The sequence below is a fragment of the Notolepis coatsorum genome (assembly GCF_963971535.1).
Source record: "Notolepis coatsorum genome assembly, chromosome: 11".
Taxonomy (NCBI): domain Eukaryota; kingdom Metazoa; phylum Chordata; class Actinopteri; order Aulopiformes; family Paralepididae; genus Notolepis; species Notolepis coatsorum.
In genome coordinates, this window is record NC_140175.1 from 98,661,019 (window position 1) to 98,683,718 (window position 22,700).

The 22,700-nt window shown below is 42.6% G+C and overlaps 2 protein-coding genes across 3 annotated transcripts in view; one reads left to right on the plus strand and one right to left on the minus strand.

Annotated features, from left to right (window-relative positions):
* ppp3ccb (protein phosphatase 3, catalytic subunit, gamma isozyme, b) overlaps nt 1-16,642 on the plus strand; it is a 47,944-nt gene extending 31,302 nt beyond the window's left edge. Inside the window, exons 7-14 of one of the 2 annotated variants that reach the window (XM_084325233.1) lie at nt 6,350-6,427; nt 7,305-7,399; nt 7,542-7,667; nt 8,384-8,461; nt 9,688-9,772; nt 14,059-14,156; nt 15,259-15,285; nt 15,806-16,642. In XM_084325233.1, coding sequence (XP_084181359.1) covers nt 6,350-6,427; nt 7,305-7,399; nt 7,542-7,667; nt 8,384-8,461; nt 9,688-9,772; nt 14,059-14,156; nt 15,259-15,285; nt 15,806-16,002 — 784 coding nt within the window. In that variant the 3' untranslated portion in view covers nt 16,003-16,642. The remainder of the gene's footprint in view (nt 1-6,349; nt 6,428-7,304; nt 7,400-7,541; nt 7,668-8,383; nt 8,462-9,687; nt 9,773-14,058; nt 14,157-15,258; nt 15,286-15,805) is intronic. The other variant, XM_084325234.1, reaches the window with a different exon arrangement.
* Nucleotides 16,643-20,526: 3,884 nt separating this feature from the next.
* dmtn (dematin actin binding protein) overlaps nt 20,527-22,700 on the minus strand; it is a 33,322-nt gene continuing 31,148 nt past the window's right edge. Inside the window, exons 16-17 of the mRNA XM_084325021.1 lie at nt 21,821-21,901; nt 20,527-21,700 (exon numbers count right to left, since the gene is read on the minus strand). Coding sequence (XP_084181147.1) covers nt 21,587-21,700; nt 21,821-21,901 — 195 coding nt within the window. The 3' untranslated portion in view covers nt 20,527-21,586. The remainder of the gene's footprint in view (nt 21,701-21,820; nt 21,902-22,700) is intronic.

A 22,700-nucleotide genomic window follows, 5' to 3' on the forward strand; every position in this document is an offset into this window, starting at 1 on the left:
ATCCCAATGTTAGTTGTTATGCCAATTCCCAATCCCCTTCCTGGTCGTTGCGCACTCTACCCCCTACCGTCGGTCTGGGAGGGCGGAGTCTATCACATGCTTCCTCCGACACATGTGTAGCCAGCCCACCGCTTCTTTTCACCTGGCAGCGCGGACTCTCACTGGGGAAGTGTAACGTGTGGAAGATTCACACTACCTCCCCCAGATCCTTCCCTCGCTGTGCAGACGCCCCGACCGACCTGTACTAGTCGCTGTTTACAACGACCAGGACCCACCCCACCGGCTTTCCCACCCGCTGACACTGCCAATTGTGTCAGTATGGACGGTCGACCAAGCCGGAGGTACCGCAGCTGGATTCAATCCCACTGTCTCTGCGGTGGTAGACAGACGCTTAGTCCGCTGCGCTACCCGGCCGCCCGGACTTGTTTGTTTGTCCAAATGAAAATCCCTTTTCAAGTAATCATTGGGAAGGTCTGGTGATGTTTGTCTCATTTGGACAAAATCTCTAGAGTAGTTTTTTGCAGATTTTGAAAAAACTAAACTGGGTGATCATCTTGTCTCATTTGGGCTGATATTACAGACTTATAGCACATGAACCTCCATTTTTAATACATTTTCAAAGATTGAAACTTTAGATCACTATTTATGTGGCCATGGTTTGGCATGGGACTGGACCTGCTTGCAGAGTTTGTAGATCTTCAAGTATAGGAAGGTAGGGTTGGTTACCGTTCAGATTTGAATCGCTACCGGTACTTGTTTTTTCCCCCTCTGTACTTTAGTCAAATGATTCATTATCATTATTATTTATTTAGAACAATATATATATACACACACATGACTACTGGTACAGTGCTGGTTTCAGAGTCAGACAGAGAACATGACTACTGGTTTCAGACAGAGAACATGACTATACTGGTACAGAGCTGGTTTCAGACAGAACATGACTATACTGGTACAGAGCTGGTTTCAGAGTCGGAGAACATGACTATACTGGTACAGAGCTGGTTTCAGACAGAACATGACTATACTGGTACAGTGCTGGTTTCAGAGTCAGAGAACATGACTATACTGGTACAGTGCTGGTTTCAGAGTCACAGAGAACATGACTATACTGGTACAGAGCTGGTTTCAGAGTCGGAGAACATGACTATACTGGTACAGAGCTGGTTTCAGAGTCACAGAGAACATGACTATACTGGTACAGAGCTGGTTTCAGAGTCAGAGAACATGACTATACTGGTACAGTGCTGGTTTCAGAGTCGGAGAACATGACTATACTGGTACAGAGCTGGTTTCAGAGTCGGAGAACATGACTATACTGGTACAGAGCTGGTTTCAGACAGAACATGACTATACTGGTACAGTGCTGGTTTCAGAGTCAGAGAACATGACTATACTGGTACAGTGCTGGTTTCAGAGTCAGAGAACATGACTATACTGGTACAGTGCTGGTTTCAGAGTCAGAGAACATGACTATACTGGTACAGAGCTGGTTTCAGAGTCAGAGAACATGACTATACTGGTACAGAGCTGGTTTCAGAGTCAGAGAACATGACTATACTGGTACAGAGCTGGTTTCAGAGTCGGAGAACATGACTATACTGGTACAGTGCTGGTTTCAGAGTCAGAGAACATGACTACTGGTACAGTGCTGACAAGTGCATGACAGTAAGGTTAGTTTGTTTTCTTAATTTTTTTGGTATTGATTGAAAAAGTGCGTCTTTAGTCTACGGCGAAAGATTGTTCGGCTGTGGTTGGAAGTTTGTTCCACCATTGTGGGGCAAGGACAGAGAATAGGCGGCTTCTCTTTGATGACCTTCCCGGAACTCTGATAGGGGTGGGTCTGAGGCGGCCAGAAGATGCTTGAGGGTGTGTAGTTAGAGACCATTGACCGGAGGTAGGCGGGAGCCGTTCCCTTTGCCGAACACTATATGCCAGGTCGAGGGCCTTGAAGCAGATTCGTGCGGCAATGGGGAGCCAGTGCAGGTCTCTAAGAAGTGGGGTGACATGGGCTGACTTGGGTAGGTTTGAGATCAGGCGGGCGGCTGCATTCTTAATGAGTTGAAGAGGCTTGGTGGCAGTGGTCGGAAGGCCAGCAAGCAGTGCATTGCAGTAGGGCTGGGCGATATGGCCTAAAAATTAAATCTCCGATTTCTTCACACCACATCCGATTTACTATTTTAATATATTTTCTCTCTTAAAAACTAGAAACTAGAAATAAGCTTTGTTTTTATTTGACACAAAAATTATCAAACAAAGATGCATTTCCCTATTGGGATTGAAGTGCAAACCTAACTTTCACCAATCTTCAGTTTTTGTAAAATAAAAGGTATTTTTTTTCTTCTTTGAAAATCATCCTAAATCATTCATTCGAATTAATCGATAAAATCGATTAATCGGCCAGCCCTACATTGCAGTAGTCGAGGCGGGAGATGACTGTTGATTGGACGAGGAGTTGGGGGTGGCTTCTTTTGTCAGGAAGGGGCGGATCCTCGTTGCTCAGGAGGAATCTGCAGGTTCTGGTTGTTGCGATGTGAGTGGAGAAGTTCAGCTGGTCATCAAGGACAACACCAAGGTTCTTGGCGGTCGAGGATGCGGCCACAGCTACATTCTCTACTGTGATGGAAAGGTCGGTCAGGGGGAAGGATTTGGCCGGTAGGTGAAGCAATTCTGTTTTGCTTAGGTTCAGTTTGAGGTGGTTGGATGTCATCCAGGCGGAGATGTTGGACAGACAGGCCGAGATCCGCTCAGAGACGTGGATATCCGAGGGAGGAAAGGAGAGGAAGAGTTGGGTATCATCGGCATAGCAATGATACGAGAAGCCATGAGACGTGATAAGGTTACCCAGAGATTTGGTGTAGAGGGAGAAGAGGAGGAGTCCAAGGACTGAGCCCTGAGGGACACCCATCCGCAGGGCGCGGGCGGCCGACAGGGTCCCTCTCCATGACACTTGGTAGGAGCGGTCATTGAGGTATGATGTCAGCCATGTCAGCGCAGAGCCAACCACTCCCATTCCTGCGAGGGCCGCGAGGAGGATCTGATGGTTGACTGTGTCGAAGGCTGCAGACGGGTCCAGGAGAATCAGGACGGAGGAGAGGCCTTTCGCTTTTGCTAAGTGAAGTGCCTCTGTGACCGCAATGAGGGCCGTCTCTGTGGAGTGACCAGTCCTGAAGCCTGACTGGTTAGGGTCTAGGTGGTCATTCTGTAAGAGATGATCAGTAAGTTGTTTGGATGAGGAGGGAGGACATGGTAGCATGCAGTTTGCGAAGGTTCTTGGCAGAGGCCTCGAGCCTATGGTGAAAGAAAGAAGGTTTCTGAGCTGCAGACCCTTTTAGAGGAGAAATATAATAATAAACTGATTTGTAGCACATTCAAGGCCATACATTGATATTCTAATACTTTTATTCAGGGTCCATGCTGCTAGAACCCTGAATACAAGTATTAGAATATCAATGTATGGCCTTGAATGTGCTATGAATTTGTAGCAATGCATTGTGCTCACATCCTATTAGGGATGTACTATAAATATGCATACGGTGAATATTATAAAAATGTGGCTATCGAATAACATCAATTATGAATAATTAATTTCATCAGACTTATACGGCACTAGTTGAACTCACTGCAGAGTCGGACAGAGAACACGACTGCTGGCTCACACACAGGCACCACTGTCTGAGACGGACAAGCAGGCGCTCAGCCTACCTTGGCCAGTTTGAGCCACTTGGGAATAATTTTCTCCAGACATTATGATCCTGCGGTGTAGTTTACTTTAGCTTGTAAAAAGCTTCCTCCCTCCACCACACAGTCTGGCCCTTTCACCGTCTTGAAGTTCAAGTCGTACTTTTTTCTCTGTGCTGCCATGGCGATCAGCAAATGTGACTGACATCTGAATGCAAGTATAAAAATGTAAATGGCTTTGCAGCATCAATGGCGACCAGATAAACGATGAATGTAGACTGAATGTAGACCTGGCTTCTAATGGAGACCTGCCTTTTATTTGTCAAAACGTATAATAATAATTATTATTATTATTATTATTATTATAGTTATAATAATAACAATAATTTTATTTGTACAGCACCTTTCATACAAAAACTGCATCTCAAAGTGCTTCACAACAGAAAAAAGACAGGCATAAAATGAGCACACAAAATCACAGTTTTTCACATTAGGATCTAACATCCGACCTTGTTTATCGTTTGATTCAGTTTAAAAAAATAAAATAGACAATAATAGAAAGAGTAAGATAGAATAAATAACTATTTCTTTATTTTTAATAAAGTAAAATAGTGCAATAGTGCAGTGCAATAAGTAGTACTAGTAGTAGTAGTAGTAGCGGCCCAGATGTAGCCACCTGGATATGGGAATGACGTGTCGATTGGACTTGTGTTGTGGGAGTTATTGCCTTTTAAATGTGGCACCCTTGTTACAGCGCCACCTACTGGCTGACTGGCGATTGGCTTGGCCTGAGTCGTGGGCTGCCATAGTATCACAGCTGTTGAATGTGGTTGGTCTGGGAATGACGGTTTCTGACCTGCAGACTCTTTTAGTGGAGAAAGATAATGGATACACTAGGGTTCTAGTAGCTTGAAGAAAGAGAATGGATACACTAGGGTTCTAGCAGCTTGGAGAAAGAGAATGGATACACTAGGGTTCTAGCAGCTTGGAGAAAGAGAATGGATACACTAGGGTTCCAGCAGCTTGGAGAAAGATAATGGATACACTAGGGTTCTAGCAGTTTGGAGAAAGATAATGGCTACACTAGGGTTCTAGCTGTTTGGAGAAAGATAATGGATACACTAGGGTTCTACTAGCAGTTTGGAGAAAGATAATGGATACACTAGGGTTCTAGTAGCTTGAAGAAAGATAATGGATACTATGGTTCTAGCAGTTTGGAGAAAGATAATGGCTACACTAGGGTTCTAGCAGCTTGGAGAAAGATAATGGATACACTAGGGTTCTACTAGCAGTTTGGAGAAAGATAATGGATACACTAGGGTTCTAGTAGCTTGAAGAAAGATAATGGATACTATGGTTCTAGTAGCTTGAAGAAAGATAATGGACACACTATGGTTCTAGCAGCTTGGATCCTGAATTAGATTATCAATGTATGGCCTTGAATCTGTAGCAAAGTATTGTGCTTCATAACATGGTGACATGGAAACCTCCAGATTGTAGGAAACTGTTTCTAGTAGGGATGCACCATATATCAGTCACCATATCGTTATCGGCTGGTGATTTGTTTTTTTATCTGTATTATTAGTATGAGTAAAACTTGCATAAACATATCTGCTGATGATAGTGAGTTTTCTTTATTGATTGCCTCAGTTTGATCAGCAAAGCTGGGCTGATGTGAACAACTGATGGTAGTTTCTCTGTCTAGCTGCCATTGTGTTTTTCTTTTTTTGGCCACACTGTTTGGGTAACGTTACTTGCAGAAATGTTAATATTGTTTATCGTATTGGCCAAAATTTTGCAGCATCCCTAGTTTCTACATATGAAAAATGCTTCTTCCTCCAGATACTTTTCCTCATCTTCCTCCTTCCTGAATCAGCGGCATATAAATGTTCTAACTACATTACTAATATTAAATTGGCATGATTTGATTTGACTCCGTCCACTCAATAAGACTCACATTCCACATGACCGATGATGATTTACTGGTGATCAATGCCACACCCACTTCCTGAAACCAGCCAATTACCTTCCTTCAATTTGCCTGGGAAGACCATACGAAGGTCACGAGAGGTCCTTCAATTTGACGCTCCTCTTTATCAATATGTTCTCCCAGAGCAGCACAGTCTCTCACTATCTGTAGTAACTAACGGTAGTGTGAGCCTCCCACACGTTACTCCTCGCCAATGAGAGTCCGCGCTGGCAGGTGAAAAGATGTGACAGGCTGCCTCCTCGTGTACCGGAGGGGACACGTGATGCAAGGCTTCTATCCTCGCTACAACCGGCCAGTGGGGGGCATATGCGAGCAACGTTCAAGACAGGGGAGGGGAGAATTGGCACAGCCAAATTGGGATGGGAGAAAAATAGAAAAGGTGGAGAAAAAAAACTAATTGTCCGAAATTGGTTTTAAGCCATACATATTGGATCAGATTTTTTTTATTATAAAAACAGCATTTAAAAGTGAATTGTATCCTTTTAAATGCCATTTTTTTTTTAAATGAAAAATAGTGCGTAGGAAAGTACTTGAAAGTCCTTGAATTTCATTTTGCAATGTCTGTGGGAACCCTGTTTTCACGACTGTGAAGTTGCAAGATGACTAAATGCCCGTCTTAACTCTTGATGTCTCCTCGTCTGGGATACTTTACATTCTTGTCATCTTTTCTCTTTTCAGTTACCCGGCAGTATGTGACTTCCTGATGAACAATAACCTGTTGTCGGTAATACGAGCTCATGAAGCCCAGGATGCTGGGTGAGTAGGAGCCTGGTGATCACACCAAGCAGCACCACGTGGAAGAACAACACTAGAATACACTACTCTGTCTATTCTATTTTATTATTTTTTATTACTGAATGAAACCGTAAACAGAGAGGCCTATTGGGATGTTGGATCCTAATGTGAAAAACTGTGATTACCTAATCTGGCTACCTCTCTATCTTTTTTATGCTCGCTTATGCCTGTATATATTTTTTTTACTGCTGTGAAGCACTTTGAACTGCAATTTCTGTATGAAAAGTGCTATACAAATAAAGTTTATTATTATTATAGAAGGAAAACATAGTTTTACTGTGGTGGATGTGTTTATATTTATAGTTGTATTGTGGTGGATGTGTTTATATTTATAGTTGTATTGTGGTGGATGTGTTTATATTTATAGTTGTATTGTGGTGGATGTGTTTATATTTATGGTTTATAGTTGTACTGTGGTGGATGTGTTTATATTTATGGTTTATAGTTGTACTGTGGTGGATGTGTTTATATTTATGGTTTATAGTTGTACTGTGGTGGATGTGTTTATATTTATGGTTTATAGTTGTACTGTGGTGGATGTGTTTATATTTATGGTTTGGTAAGGACGTAGCAGGGAGAGGTACATCTGAACGGCTCGTCTAAAGGCACAGTCCCAAAATAATTAACCGCAAAATCCGTCTGCGTCGTCTTATGTCACAGTTTGAGTGTTGTAGACCCACCAGAGACCCACACGTATAATAATAATATGTGACCTTTAATGTAAACGCCTGGGTCTTACATAAGCTGCCTCTCGACATCGGTCGATGAGCTGGTTTTATGCAATTGCCGGTCGTCATCATCATCATCATTACACGTCTTGTGTCCGTCTCCCTCCCAGGTATCGAATGTACAGGAAAAGTCAGACGACAGGCTTCCCCTCCTTAATCACAATCTTCTCCGCTCCCAACTACCTGGACGTATACAATAACAAAGGTAAGAGTGGTGCACTGCGTAGGGCAGAAACCATGGCAACAGTGGATGGAAACCGTGGCAACGCCAACACAGGAACGATGTCAACACTGGGGCTTATGAATTATAAGGGTTAATGTGTGTGTGTGTGTGCGTCCTTCCCCAGCCGCGGTGCTGAAGTACGAGAACAATGTGATGAACATCCGTCAGTTCAACTGCTCCCCCCACCCCTACTGGCTGCCCAACTTCATGGACGTCTTCACCTGGTCTCTGCCCTTCGTCGGAGAGAAAGGTGAGGAGGAGGAGGAGGAGGAGGAGGAGGAGGAGGAGTGGATCTCCTCTGTAGCAGCAGACTGTAACGTCTCTTCTCTGCCCCGAGACGAGGGAGGGTTCCCTCCCGTCTACACCACGGCTTGGGGGGGGGGGGGGGGGGGGCTGAATGGGTTTTTAAACTAGCTTTGGTTCAGTGTTCACACAGACTCTTCACCTTGAATGAGGTCTTATATAATATGGATCCCTCCCTCTCTCTCTCTCTCGCTCTCCCTCTCCCTCTCCCGCTCTCCCTCTCCCTCTCCCTCTCCCTCTCCCTCTCTCGCTCTTGCTCTCTCTCCCTCTCCCTCTCCCGCTCTCCCTCCCTCTCCCTCTCCCTCTCTCTCCCTCTCTCTCTCTCTCTCTCTCTCTCTCTCGTAGGGCAGGGGAAAAGGGGGGTGATAGGTTGGAGGAGGGTGTTTATGGGTAGGGAAGGTTGAATGCTAGGGAGAACAGGTAGGTTTGAGTCTGAAGGTGGAGAGTGTGAGGGTGGCTGTGGCGTAGCGCTCTTCCTGCGGTGGTCCGTCACAGCTGAGCGAGCACGGAGGGAACACCTCAGAGGACGCTCGGCCACACACGGCCACGCCCACGGGCCTCACAGCGGTTGATAATAAAACTGTGCTTGTGTGTGTTTATATATATATATATATATATGGTGGCAGCACATGCTAATGGTCAGCGTGTCGTGTGTTTCCATAGTGACGGAGATGCTGGTGAATGTATTGAACATCTGCTCCGACGATGAGCTCATGTCGGAGGGAGACGACACGTGTGAAGGTAAAGACACACGCACACATGCACATACACACGGATACATTACACACACACGCACACAGATATACATACACACACACCCACACAGATAAATACATACGCACACACGCACACAGATACATACATGCACACGCATACAGATACATATACATACGCACACAGATAAATACACACATGCACAGATGCATAGACACACACGCACATACACGCATACACACGCACACAGATACACACACACTGGGTGTTATAATCATTGACAATCATTACCAGATCACACATGGCTTGTTAATTTTTGCCTATACCTTAACCCTTTCACTACCTCACTACAGAAGGTTAACCTTTCACTACCACACTACAGACGGTTAACAGTCTGTAGTGTGGTAGTGAAAGGGTTAATCTTCTGTAGTGTGGTAGTGAAAGGGTTAACCTGTAGTGTGGTAGTGAAAGGGTTAACCCTTTGTCATGTGTCAGTGAAAGGGTTAACAGTCTGTAGTGTGGTAGTGAAATGATTAACCTTATGTAGTGTGGTAGTGAAAGGGTTAACCTTCTGTAGTGTGGTAGTGAAAGGGTTAACCATTTGTCATGTGTCAGTGAAAGGGTTAACGGTCTGTAGTGTGTCAGTGAAAGGGTTAACCGTCTGTAGTGTGATAGTGAAAGGGATAACCTTCAGTAGTGTGGTTGTGAAAGGGTTAACCCTTTGTCTTGTGTGTCGGTGAAAGGGTTAACCTTCTGGATTGTCGCAGTGAAAAGGTTAACCCTTTGTCACGTGTCAGTGAAAGGGTTAACCGTCTGTAGTGTGGTTGTGAAAGGGTTAACCTTCTGTAGTGTGGTTGTGAAACGGTTAACCCTTTCACTGACACACGACAAAGGGTTAACCCTTTCACAACCAGTCAGTGAAAGGGTTAACCGTTTGGCTGTGTGGTAGTGAAAGGGTTAAAAAGACGGAAAGCGAATCAAATGACCAGTGATTTGTTTTGCACCCCATGCTGCACAGCAACCAAGTCTCTGTTGTTGTCTGTAATTGGCTGAGTATCAGATGGAGACCTGTAGAGAAGCTGAATGAATGACCCCCCCCCCCCCCCCCCCCCACACACACACACACATACACACACACTCGCACACATACACACTGCGCTGTTGCACAACCACACTGCCTGGAGTCTTCTGTGTGTATTTCTTCCCCCATTCATTAATTCGTCCCTTCATTCACACTCTGTCTCTTTTTATAGGTGGAACCCCTGCTGTCAGGAAGGAGGTGATCAGGAACAAGATCAGAGCCATTGGGAAGATGGCCCGCGTCTTCTCTGTGCTCAGGTGTGTGTGTGTGTGTGTGTGTGTGTGTGTGTGTGGGGCATGGCTGGGAGTCTTTATTGGGTGGTGTCGTTACTACTCCTGTAGGTGTGTTGCACCTGTACGGATGGGGTGTGAGTACTTGTATACCAATATGAGATTTCTGCCTTCGATTTCCAATAACCACTGTATAGGGAGGGGGGGGGGGGGGGGGGGGGATTTCCGTAAAGAAATCCAAAGCATATTTGTATGCAACAAAATTGTTTTGCTTTAACTTCAAACTATTTTTGTTAGCCTTGTGCGAAATAGGCATCTATTCTCTAACTCGCTGATCTGTTTGGATGGTTTTTAAATAACTTGTTGCACAAATAGAAGTTATTATTAGACTGATTCTTGATGTCTATCACTCTTTTGTCTAAACCGTTCTTGCTCCAATTTTGTACAAATCCAGTATCTTTCTACTACATGTGCATTTGTTCCCTATTAGTATTGTACATGTTCCCTATTAGTATTGTACAGCATGTTCCCTATTAGTATTGTACATGTTCCCTATTAGTATTGTACATGTTCCCTATTAGTATTGTACATGTTCCCTATTAGTATTGTACATGTTCCCTATTAGTATTGTACATGTTCCCTATTATGTTCCCTATTAGTATTGTGCATGTTCCCTATTAGTATTGTACATGTTCCCTATTAGTATTGTACAGTATGTTCCCTATTAGTATTGTACAGTATGTTCCCTATTAGTATTGTACATGTTACCTATTAGTATTGTACAGTATGTTCCCTATTAGTATTGTACAGTATGCTCCCTATTAGTATTGTACATGTTACCTATTAGTATTGTACATGTTCCCTATTAGTATTGTACATGTTTCCTATTAGTATTGTACATGTTCCCTATTAGTATTGTACATGTTCCTTATTAGTATTGTACATGTTCCCTATTAGTATTGTACATGTTTCCTATTAGTATTGTACATGTTCCCTATTAGTATTGTACATGTTCCCTATTAGTATTGTACATGTTACCTATTAGTATTGTACATGTTCCCTATTAGTATTGTACATGTTACCTATTAGTATTGTACATGTTCCCTATTAGTATTGTACATGTTCCCTATTAGTATTGTACAGTATGTTCCCTATTAGTATTGTACAGTATGTTACCTATTAGTATTGTACAGTATGTTCCCTATTAGTATTGTACAGTATGTTCCCTATTAGTATTGTACAGTATGTTCCCTATTAGTATTGTACATGTTCCCTATTAGTATTGTACATGTTCCCTATTAGTATTGTACATGTTTCCTATTAGTATTGTACATGTTCCCTATTAGTATTGTACATGTTCCCTATTAGTATTGTACATGTTCCCTATTAGTATTGTACATGTTCCCTATTAGTATTGTACATGTTTCCTATTAGTATTGCACATGTTCCCTATTAGTATTGTACATGTTCCTTATTAGTATTGTACATGTTCCCTATTAGTATTATACATGTTCCCTATTAGTATTGTACATGTTCCCTATTAGTATTGTACATGTTCCCTATTAGTATTGTACATGTTCCCTATTAGTATTGTACATGTTCCCTATTAGTATTGTACATGTTTCCTATTAGTATTGTACATGTTCCCTATTAGTATTGTACATGTTCCCTATTAGTATTGTACATGTTCCCTATTAGTATTGTACATGTTTCCTATTAGTATTGTACATGTTCCCTATTAGTATTGTACATGTTCCCTATTAGTATTGTACATGTTACCTATTAGTATTGTACAGTATGTTACCTATTAGTATTGTACAGTATGTTCCCTATTAGTATTGTACAGTATGTTCCCTATTAGTATTGTACAGTATGTTCCCTATTAGTATTGTACAGTATGTTCCCTATTAGTATTGTACATGTTACCTATTAGTATTGTACATGTTCCCTATTAGTATTGTACATGTTCCTTATTAGTATTGTACATGTTTCCTATTAGTATTGTACATATTCCCTATTAGTATTGTACAGTATGTTCCCTATTAGTATTGTACAGTATGTTCCCTATTAGTATTGTACAGTATGTTCCCTATTAGTATTGTACAGTATGTTCCCTATTAGTATTGTACAGTATGTTCCCTATTAGTATTGTACAGTATGTTCCCTATTAGTATTGTACATGTTCCCTATTAGTATTGCACATGTTACCTATTAGTATTGTACATGTTCCCTATTCGTATTGTACATGTTCCCTATTAGTATTGTACATGTTCCCTATTAGTATTGTACATGTTTCCTATTAGTATTGTACATGTTCCCTATTAGTATTGTACATGTTACCTATTAGTATTGTACAGTATGTTCCCTATTAGTATTGTACAGTATGTTTCCTATTAGTATTGTACAGTATGTTCCCTATTAGTATTGTACAGTATGTTCCCTATTAGTATTGTACAGTATGTTCCCTATTAGTATTGTACAGTATGTTCCCTATTAGTATTGTACATGTTACCTATTAGTATTGTACATGTTCCTTATTAGTATTGTACATGTTCCCTATTAGTATTGTACATGTTCCCTATTAGTATTGTACATGTTCCCTATTAGTATTGTACATGTTTCCTATTAGTATTGTACATGTTTCCTATTAGTATTGTACATGTTCCCTATTAGTATTGTACATGTTCCTTATTAGTATTGTACATGTTCCCTATTAGTATTGTACATGTTCCTTATTAGTATTGTACATGTTTCCTATTAGTATTGTACATATTCCCTATTAGTATTGTACATGTTTCCTATTAGTATTGTACATGTTCCCTATTAGTATTGTACATGTTCCCTATTAGTATTGTACAGTATGTTCCCTATTAGTATTGTACATGTTCCCTATTAGTATTGTACATGTTCCCTATTAGTATTGTACATGTTCCCTATTAGTATTGCACATGTTACCTATTAGTATTGTACATGTTCCCTATTCGTATTGTACATGTTCCCTATTCGTATTGTACATGTTCCCTATTAGTATTGTACATGTTTCCTATTAGTATTGTACAGTATGTTCCCTATTAGTATTGTACAGTATGTTCCCTATTAGTATTGTACAGTATGTTCCCTATTAGTATTGTACATGTTTCCTATTAGTATTGTACAGTATGTTCCCTATTAGTATTGTACAGTATGTTCCCTATTAGTATTGTACAGTATGTTCCCTATTAGTATTGTACAGTATGTTCCCTATTAGTATTGTACATGTTCCCTATTAGTATTGTACATGTTCCCTATTAGTATTGCACATGTTCCCTATTAGTATTGTACATGTTCCCTATTAGTATTGCACATGTTCCCTATTAGTATTGTACATGTTCCCTATTAGTATTGCACATGTTCCCTATTAGTATTGCACATGTTCCCTATTAGTATTGTACATGTTCCCTATTAGTATTGCACATGTTCCCTATTAGTATTGTACATGTTCCCTATTAGTATTGTACATGTTCCCTATTAGTATTGTACATGTTCCCTATTAGTATTGCACATGTTCCCTATTAGTATTGCACATGTTCCCTATTAGTATTGTACATGTTCCCTATTAGTATTGCACATGTTCCCTATTAGTATTGCACATGTTCCCTATTAGTATTGTACATGTTCCCTATTAGTATTGCACATGTTCCCTATTAGTATTGTACATGTTCCCTATTAGTATTGCACATGTTATTAGTATTGCACATGTTCCCTATTAGTATTGTACATGTTCCCTATTAGTATTGCACATGTTCCCTATTAGTATTGTACATGTGCATCAAAGTGATTACGCACACGGTAGCAAAGCGCAGCGTGTAGCCGCTGCGTCCTGATGACCCGTTGCCCCGGCGACAAAAGACTGCTTGAGTTGCCCGTTGCTACTCGCCTACAAACCTATTCCTGCCTATGACTATATTTGGGGGGTTTGATGAAAGTGATATTCCCCGGTCGCCGCGTGATCAGGGTTAACTCCTGCCCTCTGTCGGCTTGGCGTTCGCACCCAGCGCCAGCTTGTGTTTCCCCCACACAGCCGCTGGCAAACAGCGCGGCGCTCACGCTCCTCAATGCCAAGAGAACCATGGTGTGCCTTACCGCATGCGAAGTGGCGTTCTAAAGATAGCGCGCAGATGGATTAAGTCATTTCTCTATCAATTAAATTATTTAATCACGGTAATCGACCTTGAATGAACTGCAATTGCACCATATTTTGGTAGATGGATGGATATAGATGGAGAGATGGATATTGTGTGTTCACTCTTGTGTGTGTGTGTTTGTGTTCGCAGGGAGGAGAACGAGAGCGTGCTGCAGCTGAAGGGACTGACCCCCACTGGGACGCTACCTCTGGGCGTGCTGTCTGGAGGACGACAAACCCTGCAGAGCGGTGGGTAACCACCCCGCCCCCACCCCACCCACCCACCCACACACACACACACACACACACACACTAACCCCAACTAACACTAACCTCCTTTGCCTGCACTCACACACTCTCAGACTAACCACACAGAGAAAAAAACCAGCCCGTGCCCCTCCCCTCCCCTACACACACACACACGCACGCACACGCCTGAACCTAACAACTTCCGTGTGAAATCATACTTGTCTCCACCGCCGTGTGTTTTTAATTGACCCCGTCAGTGTGTTCTACATCTCCTGTAATAGAGCACTCCCTTGATAGAGCACCTCCCAGGACACACTCCCCATTCCGGGACGTTCCCATGGCTGTGTAGAGAAACCCATCGCCTGACACTGTGTTCCATATAGCGCCGCCTCCTTCCCACCATGTCTCTGTACAGAGCCCTAATGTTGTTGTTGTTGTATTTGTTGTTGTTGTTGTTTTTGTGTTGTCCCTCTAGATGAGACCTGTAGCCCCCCCACAGTGCTCTAATCTTTGTCAGATTCATATTACTGCCATCAGGGTTCGCACAAGGTCCTTGAAGTGCTTAAAGTGATTGATCTTTTTACCCAAAAAAAAGTAGAGGCCTGAAATTCCTTAAACAGCCAATTTTTTTAACAAGGTGCTTAAAAAGTCCTTGAAATTCAAATCAACCGTTCGCATTGAAAGTGTTGTTCATCCATGATCAAATTGTTCTGAATGAAGAAATATATATATTTTTATTTAAAGTGTAACTAGTCGGAAATTGGTTTTAAGCCATAAATATTGGATCAGATTTTTCTTTTCTATAAAAAAAAATAACAGCATTTAAAAGTGAATTGTATCCTTTTTAAATGCCCTTGTAAAATGAAAAAAATGGTGCTTAGGAAAATACTTGAAAGTCCTTGAATTTAATTTTGCAATGTCTGTGGGAACCCTGTGCCATGTTGGAATGGGGGGGGGGGGGGGTTGTTGAGGGAGGTGTGGGTGGGTGGGGATGATCTTTTGACTAAATGATAACTGACTGACTGACTGCATTGATAACGTTACCACTCTCTCTCCGTTGGTTTTGGGCATGGCTCTTCTTCTACTCACGCTTACACTACAGCCACCGTAGAGGCAGAGGAAGCACGAGGTACGCAAGTCATCTACCATCTCTCTTTTGTTGTTTTCTTGTTGTGTGTGTGTGTGTGTCCCCTCCCAAAGTTCAAAATGGTTGTCTAGCTGAATGATGTAGATGAATGGCACAGTTCCGTCTGCTTCTGATGTCTTAGGAGAATGCCAATTTTTTTTTGTGTCTATCGTGTCTTTTGTAAAAAAATAAATTACGTGTCGACTAACTTGATAAGAGTTCACTAATACAATAAAAAAAAAACGTAGTGTGCAGAGGAGCCTCTTCCTCTTCTTTATGTCACTCTATCTCTCTCTCCTCCTTCTCTCTACGCTGCCTTGGTCTTCTTGGAAAGTAAGAGCTCTCCCTCCTCCCGCTTCAAGCTAAAAACGCTCCCAGTCACTTCAGAGTGTTCCTGACTGTGTACTTAGTAAACACACTAATACCTTGTGTAGCTGCCCCCCCCCCCATTAGCTGAGGGGCCGCCGCTACCCTCCAACCTCGCTCTGATCACCTCTCTCTCTCTCTCTCTCTCTCCTCGCAGCCATCCAAGGGTTCGACCCGCAGCACAAGATCCAGAGTTTCGAGGAGGCGCGGGGTCTGGACCGCATCAACGAGCGGATGCCCCCGCGCCGGGACAGCAGCAAGCAGCCGGAGGCCGGCCCCCCGTCCCCAAACAACCTGCCCCCCAGCAGCCCTGGGGGGCCGCCCGACAAGAACGGCACCAACGCCACCGCCTAGGAGCTCCTCTCCATCCCCTCCCTCTATCCCTCCTCCTCCTCCTCCTCCCTCGCCTCTCCTGGCTCTGCTTGACCCTCTCTGCTGCCCCCTGTCGGCCATCGGCAGCTTCTTGCCTCCTTTCCTTTCCTCCTTCCTTCTCTCCTTCCTTCCTTCCTTCCTTCACATTGCCCCCCCCCCTCCTCTCTCTCTCTCCCAGCGAGAGCAGGAGATGTATGCGGAGGGGGGGTCGTTCAGTGTAACTTTCAGTCCAACCAACACTCATCGATGCTTATTTATTTCATCATCTATAAATATCTAATAATAATTCATTAAAAAAACAAAACAAAAAAATCTCAAATGTACATTTCTATGTTGGACTTGCTAAAGGTTAATCACTGCCCCAATTGAGGCAAAAATCCATTTTTATAATTTTCTTTTTTTTCTTTTTTTTGGTTGGTACTTGGAATGATATAAAAGAAGAAGAAAAAAAAAAGTCCAACCTTTTTCTCAACTCGTTGGGTTGTAGTTTCTGTGTGCTTTGGCAAAAGGAAGAACTGATGCTGTGTAACTCATTCTAAAGCGCCTGCGCTGCCCGGCGTGTTTCGTGCCCGGCGGCGAGGGGACAACGAAAGCTGAAATGGGGGGAAATAAAAGCGGAAGTGTGGAATAGAAATGAATCGGGGGGGGGGGGGGGGGACAAACTCCATCGCATTAAAAGTCCATCCTTTCTTATGCCAACGATAGTGTGAAACGGTGCTCCTGACCAAGAGCAAGTATTGACATTTATATTATATATGTACATTTTAAATGTTCCCTCTTTTCAATGTGATGTTGAATTATTCTTTTCTGTTAATTTTTTTTTCTTCTGTTTTTTTATTTTTACAATTCATAGAATTAGGTATAATACCCAGAGTGGGGAGGGTACAGGGAGGGGGAGGGTACAGGAAGGGGGTGGGTACAGAGAGGGGTAGGGGAGGGTACAGAGAGGGGGAGGGGGTGGAACGAAGTGCAATGTGAAAAGGGAGGGGTGGGTCAGGCACAGGGAGGTCTTCAGGGAGAGAGCAGAAATGGTAAATTTTTCTTTTTTTCAGGATATTCAAACGGTTCTTTTGGAATGGAGAGTAGTCCTGTTAAGAACTGGAACAAGAATTTTGGTTCTCCGGGAGTCGCCAACACGGACATCGGCTTTACATTTACGGTTCAAAACGAACGGCAGTCTTGAGGGGGCGGGCGACTGTGAAAGTCTGTGTGAAGGAACATTTTTGATATTTGTTTCTAAAACGCATTATACGTGCTGAAAACATGAAAAGACTGAACTATGTAGAACTGAATTGTGGAGTTTGACCATTGAACAGTTTTTCCACCACTTTTGAAATCGTGACTCACTGGAGCTCGTCTCTAGCAGTTTCACTGAGCTAAATTACTTATGTAAATTGAGACGGAGAGAGAGAAGTGTTTCAGAGCATTGAATACTGCTTATTTTCTCGCCACGATGTTGAAACCTAACTTTATACCCTCTGCGACCCTTTTAATCATTCAGATTTGTCCCGGGTGGTTAATGGCACGTCTTTCTGATGGTGTGACAAAACTCGGAACACATTTATTGTCTCTCTCTCTACACAGCAGCACCTTGTTTTACGCTAAATAAGGACATTTTAATGCGAACGCGTCCCTCTTTGCCCTCATGACTCCCATTCGTTTAGCATTCAGCAGTGGCTACGTTTCGCTGGTATTTGTGTGCCGATCGCCGGAGAACCAAATAGTTTCTAGTTTCACCTGGTTCTTGAATAGCATGAATACTCTCAAGGAAAAAAACTAAAAAAGAAGAAAAAAAACTACAAAACATTAAAAAAAATATATATACAAAAAAAAACTTGGAAGATGACAAACAGGAGTTGGCCTTTTCAGAGGGTAGTGGTGGATGACGGAAGAGGTCTGCTGAGAACGTGAGGAGGGTCAGTGGAATGAAAAGGGGTGGGGGTCAGTTGATGTGTTGGGAGGGGGGGTGAGATGTGTATGGTGATGCTGATCTAGTCGCGGGCCTGGGCGGGCGGCTCAGGGTTGGGTGGGGGTGAGGTGTGTATGATCTGGTGGCGGGCCTGGGTGGGGGGGGGGGGTTGAGGTGTGTATGATTGATCTGGGGGGGGGGGGGGGGTGAGGTGTGTATGATTGATCTGGTGGCGGGCCTGGGTGGGTTGGGGGGGGTGAGGTGTGTATGATTGATCTGGTGGCGGGCCTGGGCGGGTGGCTCAGGGTTGAGAGCGAGGCCTCGTTTTCTGACTTCTGTTACGGTGTCGGAACATATCTCAACACACAATGTACAGAAATGGTTTAATCAAGATTTTTTTTCTTTCTTTATAGCTAAAAATTTAAAACGAAAAAAGAGGAACTTTTTTGTCAAGTACTTGTATCGCGAGGCCTCTCTCAGTTATGTAGATGTTTCACTCCATTCAATAAAAAAAAACGGAAAAGAAACTGGTCTCTCTGCTTTGTTGAACCGGGGTGACTGCTGCCACTACTCGAGGACGGGAGTGTTCTCTCGCACCGTGTGGCATGGTTCGCACAAGGTCCTTGGATCGGGCCAAATCTCCTCTTTCAAATGGCAGAGTTCAATTTGGATTTAGTATCTCCAGGCGTGCCTGGAAGAACCGTGAATGAAATCTACTGTATGTATAGTTCCATTCTTATAATGGATATGGCTCCGCCATTTTGGATCGGATTAGAACGGGGATTGCTGCTAAATGTTCACAGAAGGTAGACACACTCAATATATGCCAATAACGTTCAGTTTTGTGATGGAGAATCCAGAGAAATAAAAAAAAAATCATACAGAAGTCATTTGCTTCTGAATGAGCTGGGAAAGGTAGTTTTGGATGCCCTCTCCTCATATGACTACAACTGGCGATGCGCCGCTAATTCAAAATGGCGGATATTCGCAAAATGATTAAGACATTCCATAAACTCAAGTCTCACTAATAACACTTTAACCTATTGGTAAACAAACGTATTGCTGAAAATATACACTGACTGCTGTTGTGACATGGTTAGGGTCTTTACTCTTGGATACATTTGGAAAGAAAACGCTACTTAATGTCATACAGTCTGGAGAGATTGATGTATGACATGTCATTTTAGGACCGGTACCGGACCCGTCGGGCTTAAGAGAAAGTGTAACTAATTGTCCGAAATTGGTTTTAAGCTGCAACGTCCCACATATGGGAAATTTTTTGACTTTTTGCAACCGGCACTTTGGCGACCCCTAGTGGCTCGGGTGTGCATATTTTGTAATACAATATATGAATTGAATGCTTATTTGTTGCCTGTCGATAGCGACAAAATCCATTCAGCGGTTCTCGAGTTACATGCCGGTATTTGAGGCTTATGCAAAGTACACGGTATTGCGCAAAATACCACTCCCGACTCAGGCTGCAGTAGTTCCGTCAATCTAGATCTGATCTCGAAAATGATTGTGGATCGTTGTAGCCAATGAGTGTGGCTTCCAATGATACCCCATGTGGGGATGTGTAAATCAGGGATCTAGGTGAACAACTAAATTCTTTAACAGGAAGCCAAATTAATTGAAGTCTATGAGAAAAGAGTTTTTCTTTGTACATAGTTTACCAAAATCACTCCTAATCACTCATTTCTGAATGGATCTTTATGAAATTTGGACATGTACTACATAAGGCGACAGGCTATGGCTCAGTCTGGATTTGTAAGCCATACCACCTTCTGGGGAAATACTACCTCTGGACTACTAACTACTACAGAAAAACTTGAGTAACACGTTTTTCTACAACTCAAGTTCAGACCTATGTAACTATTATGTTAGCACTAAAAGTGCATTTTTTTTCTGTAATCAGAAACTTCATGTCATCTTTCAAAAGAGACCAGGCTCATGCATGTGCTATAAGTATAAAGTATGTTGTTTTGGTTTGCAAAAAAAGTATGCAGTCCTCAAGTTAAAGTTAAAAAATTGCCACTTTTCTGCCCGCTTGATACCCTAAATATTGGATTTCCTTGAATTTCACTTTGCAATGTCTGTGGGAACCCTGGTGGTGTGGGTTAAGGACCGGAGTGTTCTCTCACACCGTGTCGTGTGGGAGGCATTCCATTGTGCCTCTCACTCAGTGGGAGGGAGAGAGACACGCACTCGCCAAGCTCATCTCTTTTATGTGTAACCCATAGGTTGCTAAGCAACACGTATTACCTAGACTTCAAGGCTAAACTGGGAATGAAGTGTTCTCACTCGCCTCTAATCGGGCCCACACACTGTAGACACTAGAAACCTAGTTTCTCATTACTTTGAAAGGTTTCACAAACAATCAATACAAGCATTAATTGCATTAATTATTTGCAGCCTTCTTCGTTGGTTGTCGGCGATTTGAATGTCAAGCTGCAGTTGATGAATTTGATAGAATGTCGGTGTAACTGTCGGTGTGACGACAAGGACATTTTGCACATCACTCAATAGGTGTTTTTATTTTTTTACTGATTTATTTGATTCACTTTCCAAGTACATCATACGACAGAAACAATGGACTCAAGGGTATGACTAAGCAAACGAGTTGAAACAAAGCATGATGGGTTAGGTACTATATGAGTGGTGAGCGTGGGTGTGACACCAATAGTTGTACTGTAAATCTGAGTGTGGGTAGTTGCTTTTAGCTTTTTAAAAGGATATGCGCTCCCTCTTAAGAGATGAGCTCCAGAGTAGGTGCCCTCATACAGCTTAGTACTAGATGCCCACTGGCAGAAACATCAATTTAGAGACGGATATATATCAGAGGTGTTGAGAGTTGGTTGACGCTAGCGACGAATGGGTATGTATGACACTGTAATGCTGTAAAAAAAAAGAAAAAAAAAAACGTATCTGTACAGCAAAAAACTGTTCATGATATGCAAACAATATCGATACACCGTAGCAAACATGGTATTTCTGCATTTCGGAGTACGAAATACAATCGTCAAATAAATAACTCATTCAGTCGAGTGGAAAATCATCCTGAAATGCTCCACATAATAAATTAATTGGACATGATTCAACTCTGCCTTTTACGAGTCAATAATATAAGTGGTTACCAGGATTAAATAAGCCGTCATTCAAGTTTAAAACCAGTCACAGAAATGTGAACTAAAGACGACGATGAGCATGACTGCAGATGGACACGCGAATGAGTTGACAATGAGCAGAGATGAGACCTGGGTGTCTTTACCAGCAGTGGTGATTATAAGTGCAGCACAGACAATGTGTTTGCGCGCCGCGTGTGTCTTTTTCACATGATAAAACGGTGAGCTCTCAGTGCATCAGTTAAGGTTAGTAAGGGTCAGGGTCAAAGGTTAGCTGGAGCCAGCCTCCATATAAAGTGTGTCTTGTTCCATAGGACCGTGTGAAGCAGGTATAGTTAGTTAGTTAGGCTGATGACGATATGCTGGGCTGGCCTAGTACAGAATTATAGCAGATACTATGTTGTTTGGTCGTCTTCCGGTGTGTTTTTTTGTGTTTGTTACTGGGACTGTTATGTTTTGTTGTTCAGGAGTAGTAGTCCTCTTCAGGCAGCGCAGTGGTTTTTCTGGAGTGTTTGGCGAACGAGGACACTTCCTGTTAGAAAAGTGAAACTTTCTTCTTCAATTCATTTCGTTTCCATAGCGACAGACGGTCGAACTCGCCGATGAGCATCCCGAACAGCCGGTCAAAGTCGTCGGGAGCCAGGTGTCTCTGAGAGAAGACAAAATGACCACGTTTAATAATATATAATATAGTAAAGTTCTCATAACACGGACACGCAGCATCGATGGCTCTGTTAAAAAAAAAAAAAAATCTAAAATCAAAACATACCTCCAGTCGGGTACGGTCGACTCCTGGTGGCAGCTTACAGCGCCCTCTGCGGGTCACAATGAGTGATTCATATGGATGGATCTGAGGAGAAAGCACACAGTTAAGGCATTGCGGTGTTGAGTCATAATAACGCCACCCATTGTGTTATAATGTACTAAGGTTATTTATGAGAGAGCGAATAAAGCTGAAGCTTTACAGACATGACCGGAGAGTGCTTTACCATGCAGTAAGTAAGTAACCACTTCCATTACTGGTAGCTGATGCATGCTCACAGAGATATATAAAATTATGGATATTAGCCTCTTCTCCCTCACTTTCAATACATTAATTCCAACTGGTTTTAATAATTATCTGTTCTAGGAAGGCAACCAAAAACCAACATCTAATCTAGTAGGACCTTGGGTGAAAATACAAGTGTCAGTATTTAATGAAATATTAAGTATTGGCAAAATTAGGGAATTTGTGGACCCTTAACGGTCTTGCAGCTGAAAGAGAGCCGGTGAGTTATTTTTGCTTAGTTAGTTGTGTTAGTGATTAGTTAGTTGTGTTAGTGATTAGTTGTGTAAAGGCTGTGAACCAAGGGGTTATACTATCTGACACACCGTAGTATAGCTAGAGTGAGTCCCCCATTGGCTGACCGACCAGTAGATGTTAGTTTTAACCAATCAGTCCAGAGGTGCTCTGACCAGGATGCGCTTTACCCCAGCAAAGTAGTCCTGCCTGAAGCCTAGTAAAGTCTAATATCACTCTTGCACAGGGAGAAACGTCCCCCCCGTTTGGCCCTCCTGATCTCAAACCTACCGAAGTCAGCCCATGTCACCCCACTTCTTAGAGACCTGCACTGGCTCCCCATTGCTGCACGAATCCTCTTCAAGGCCCT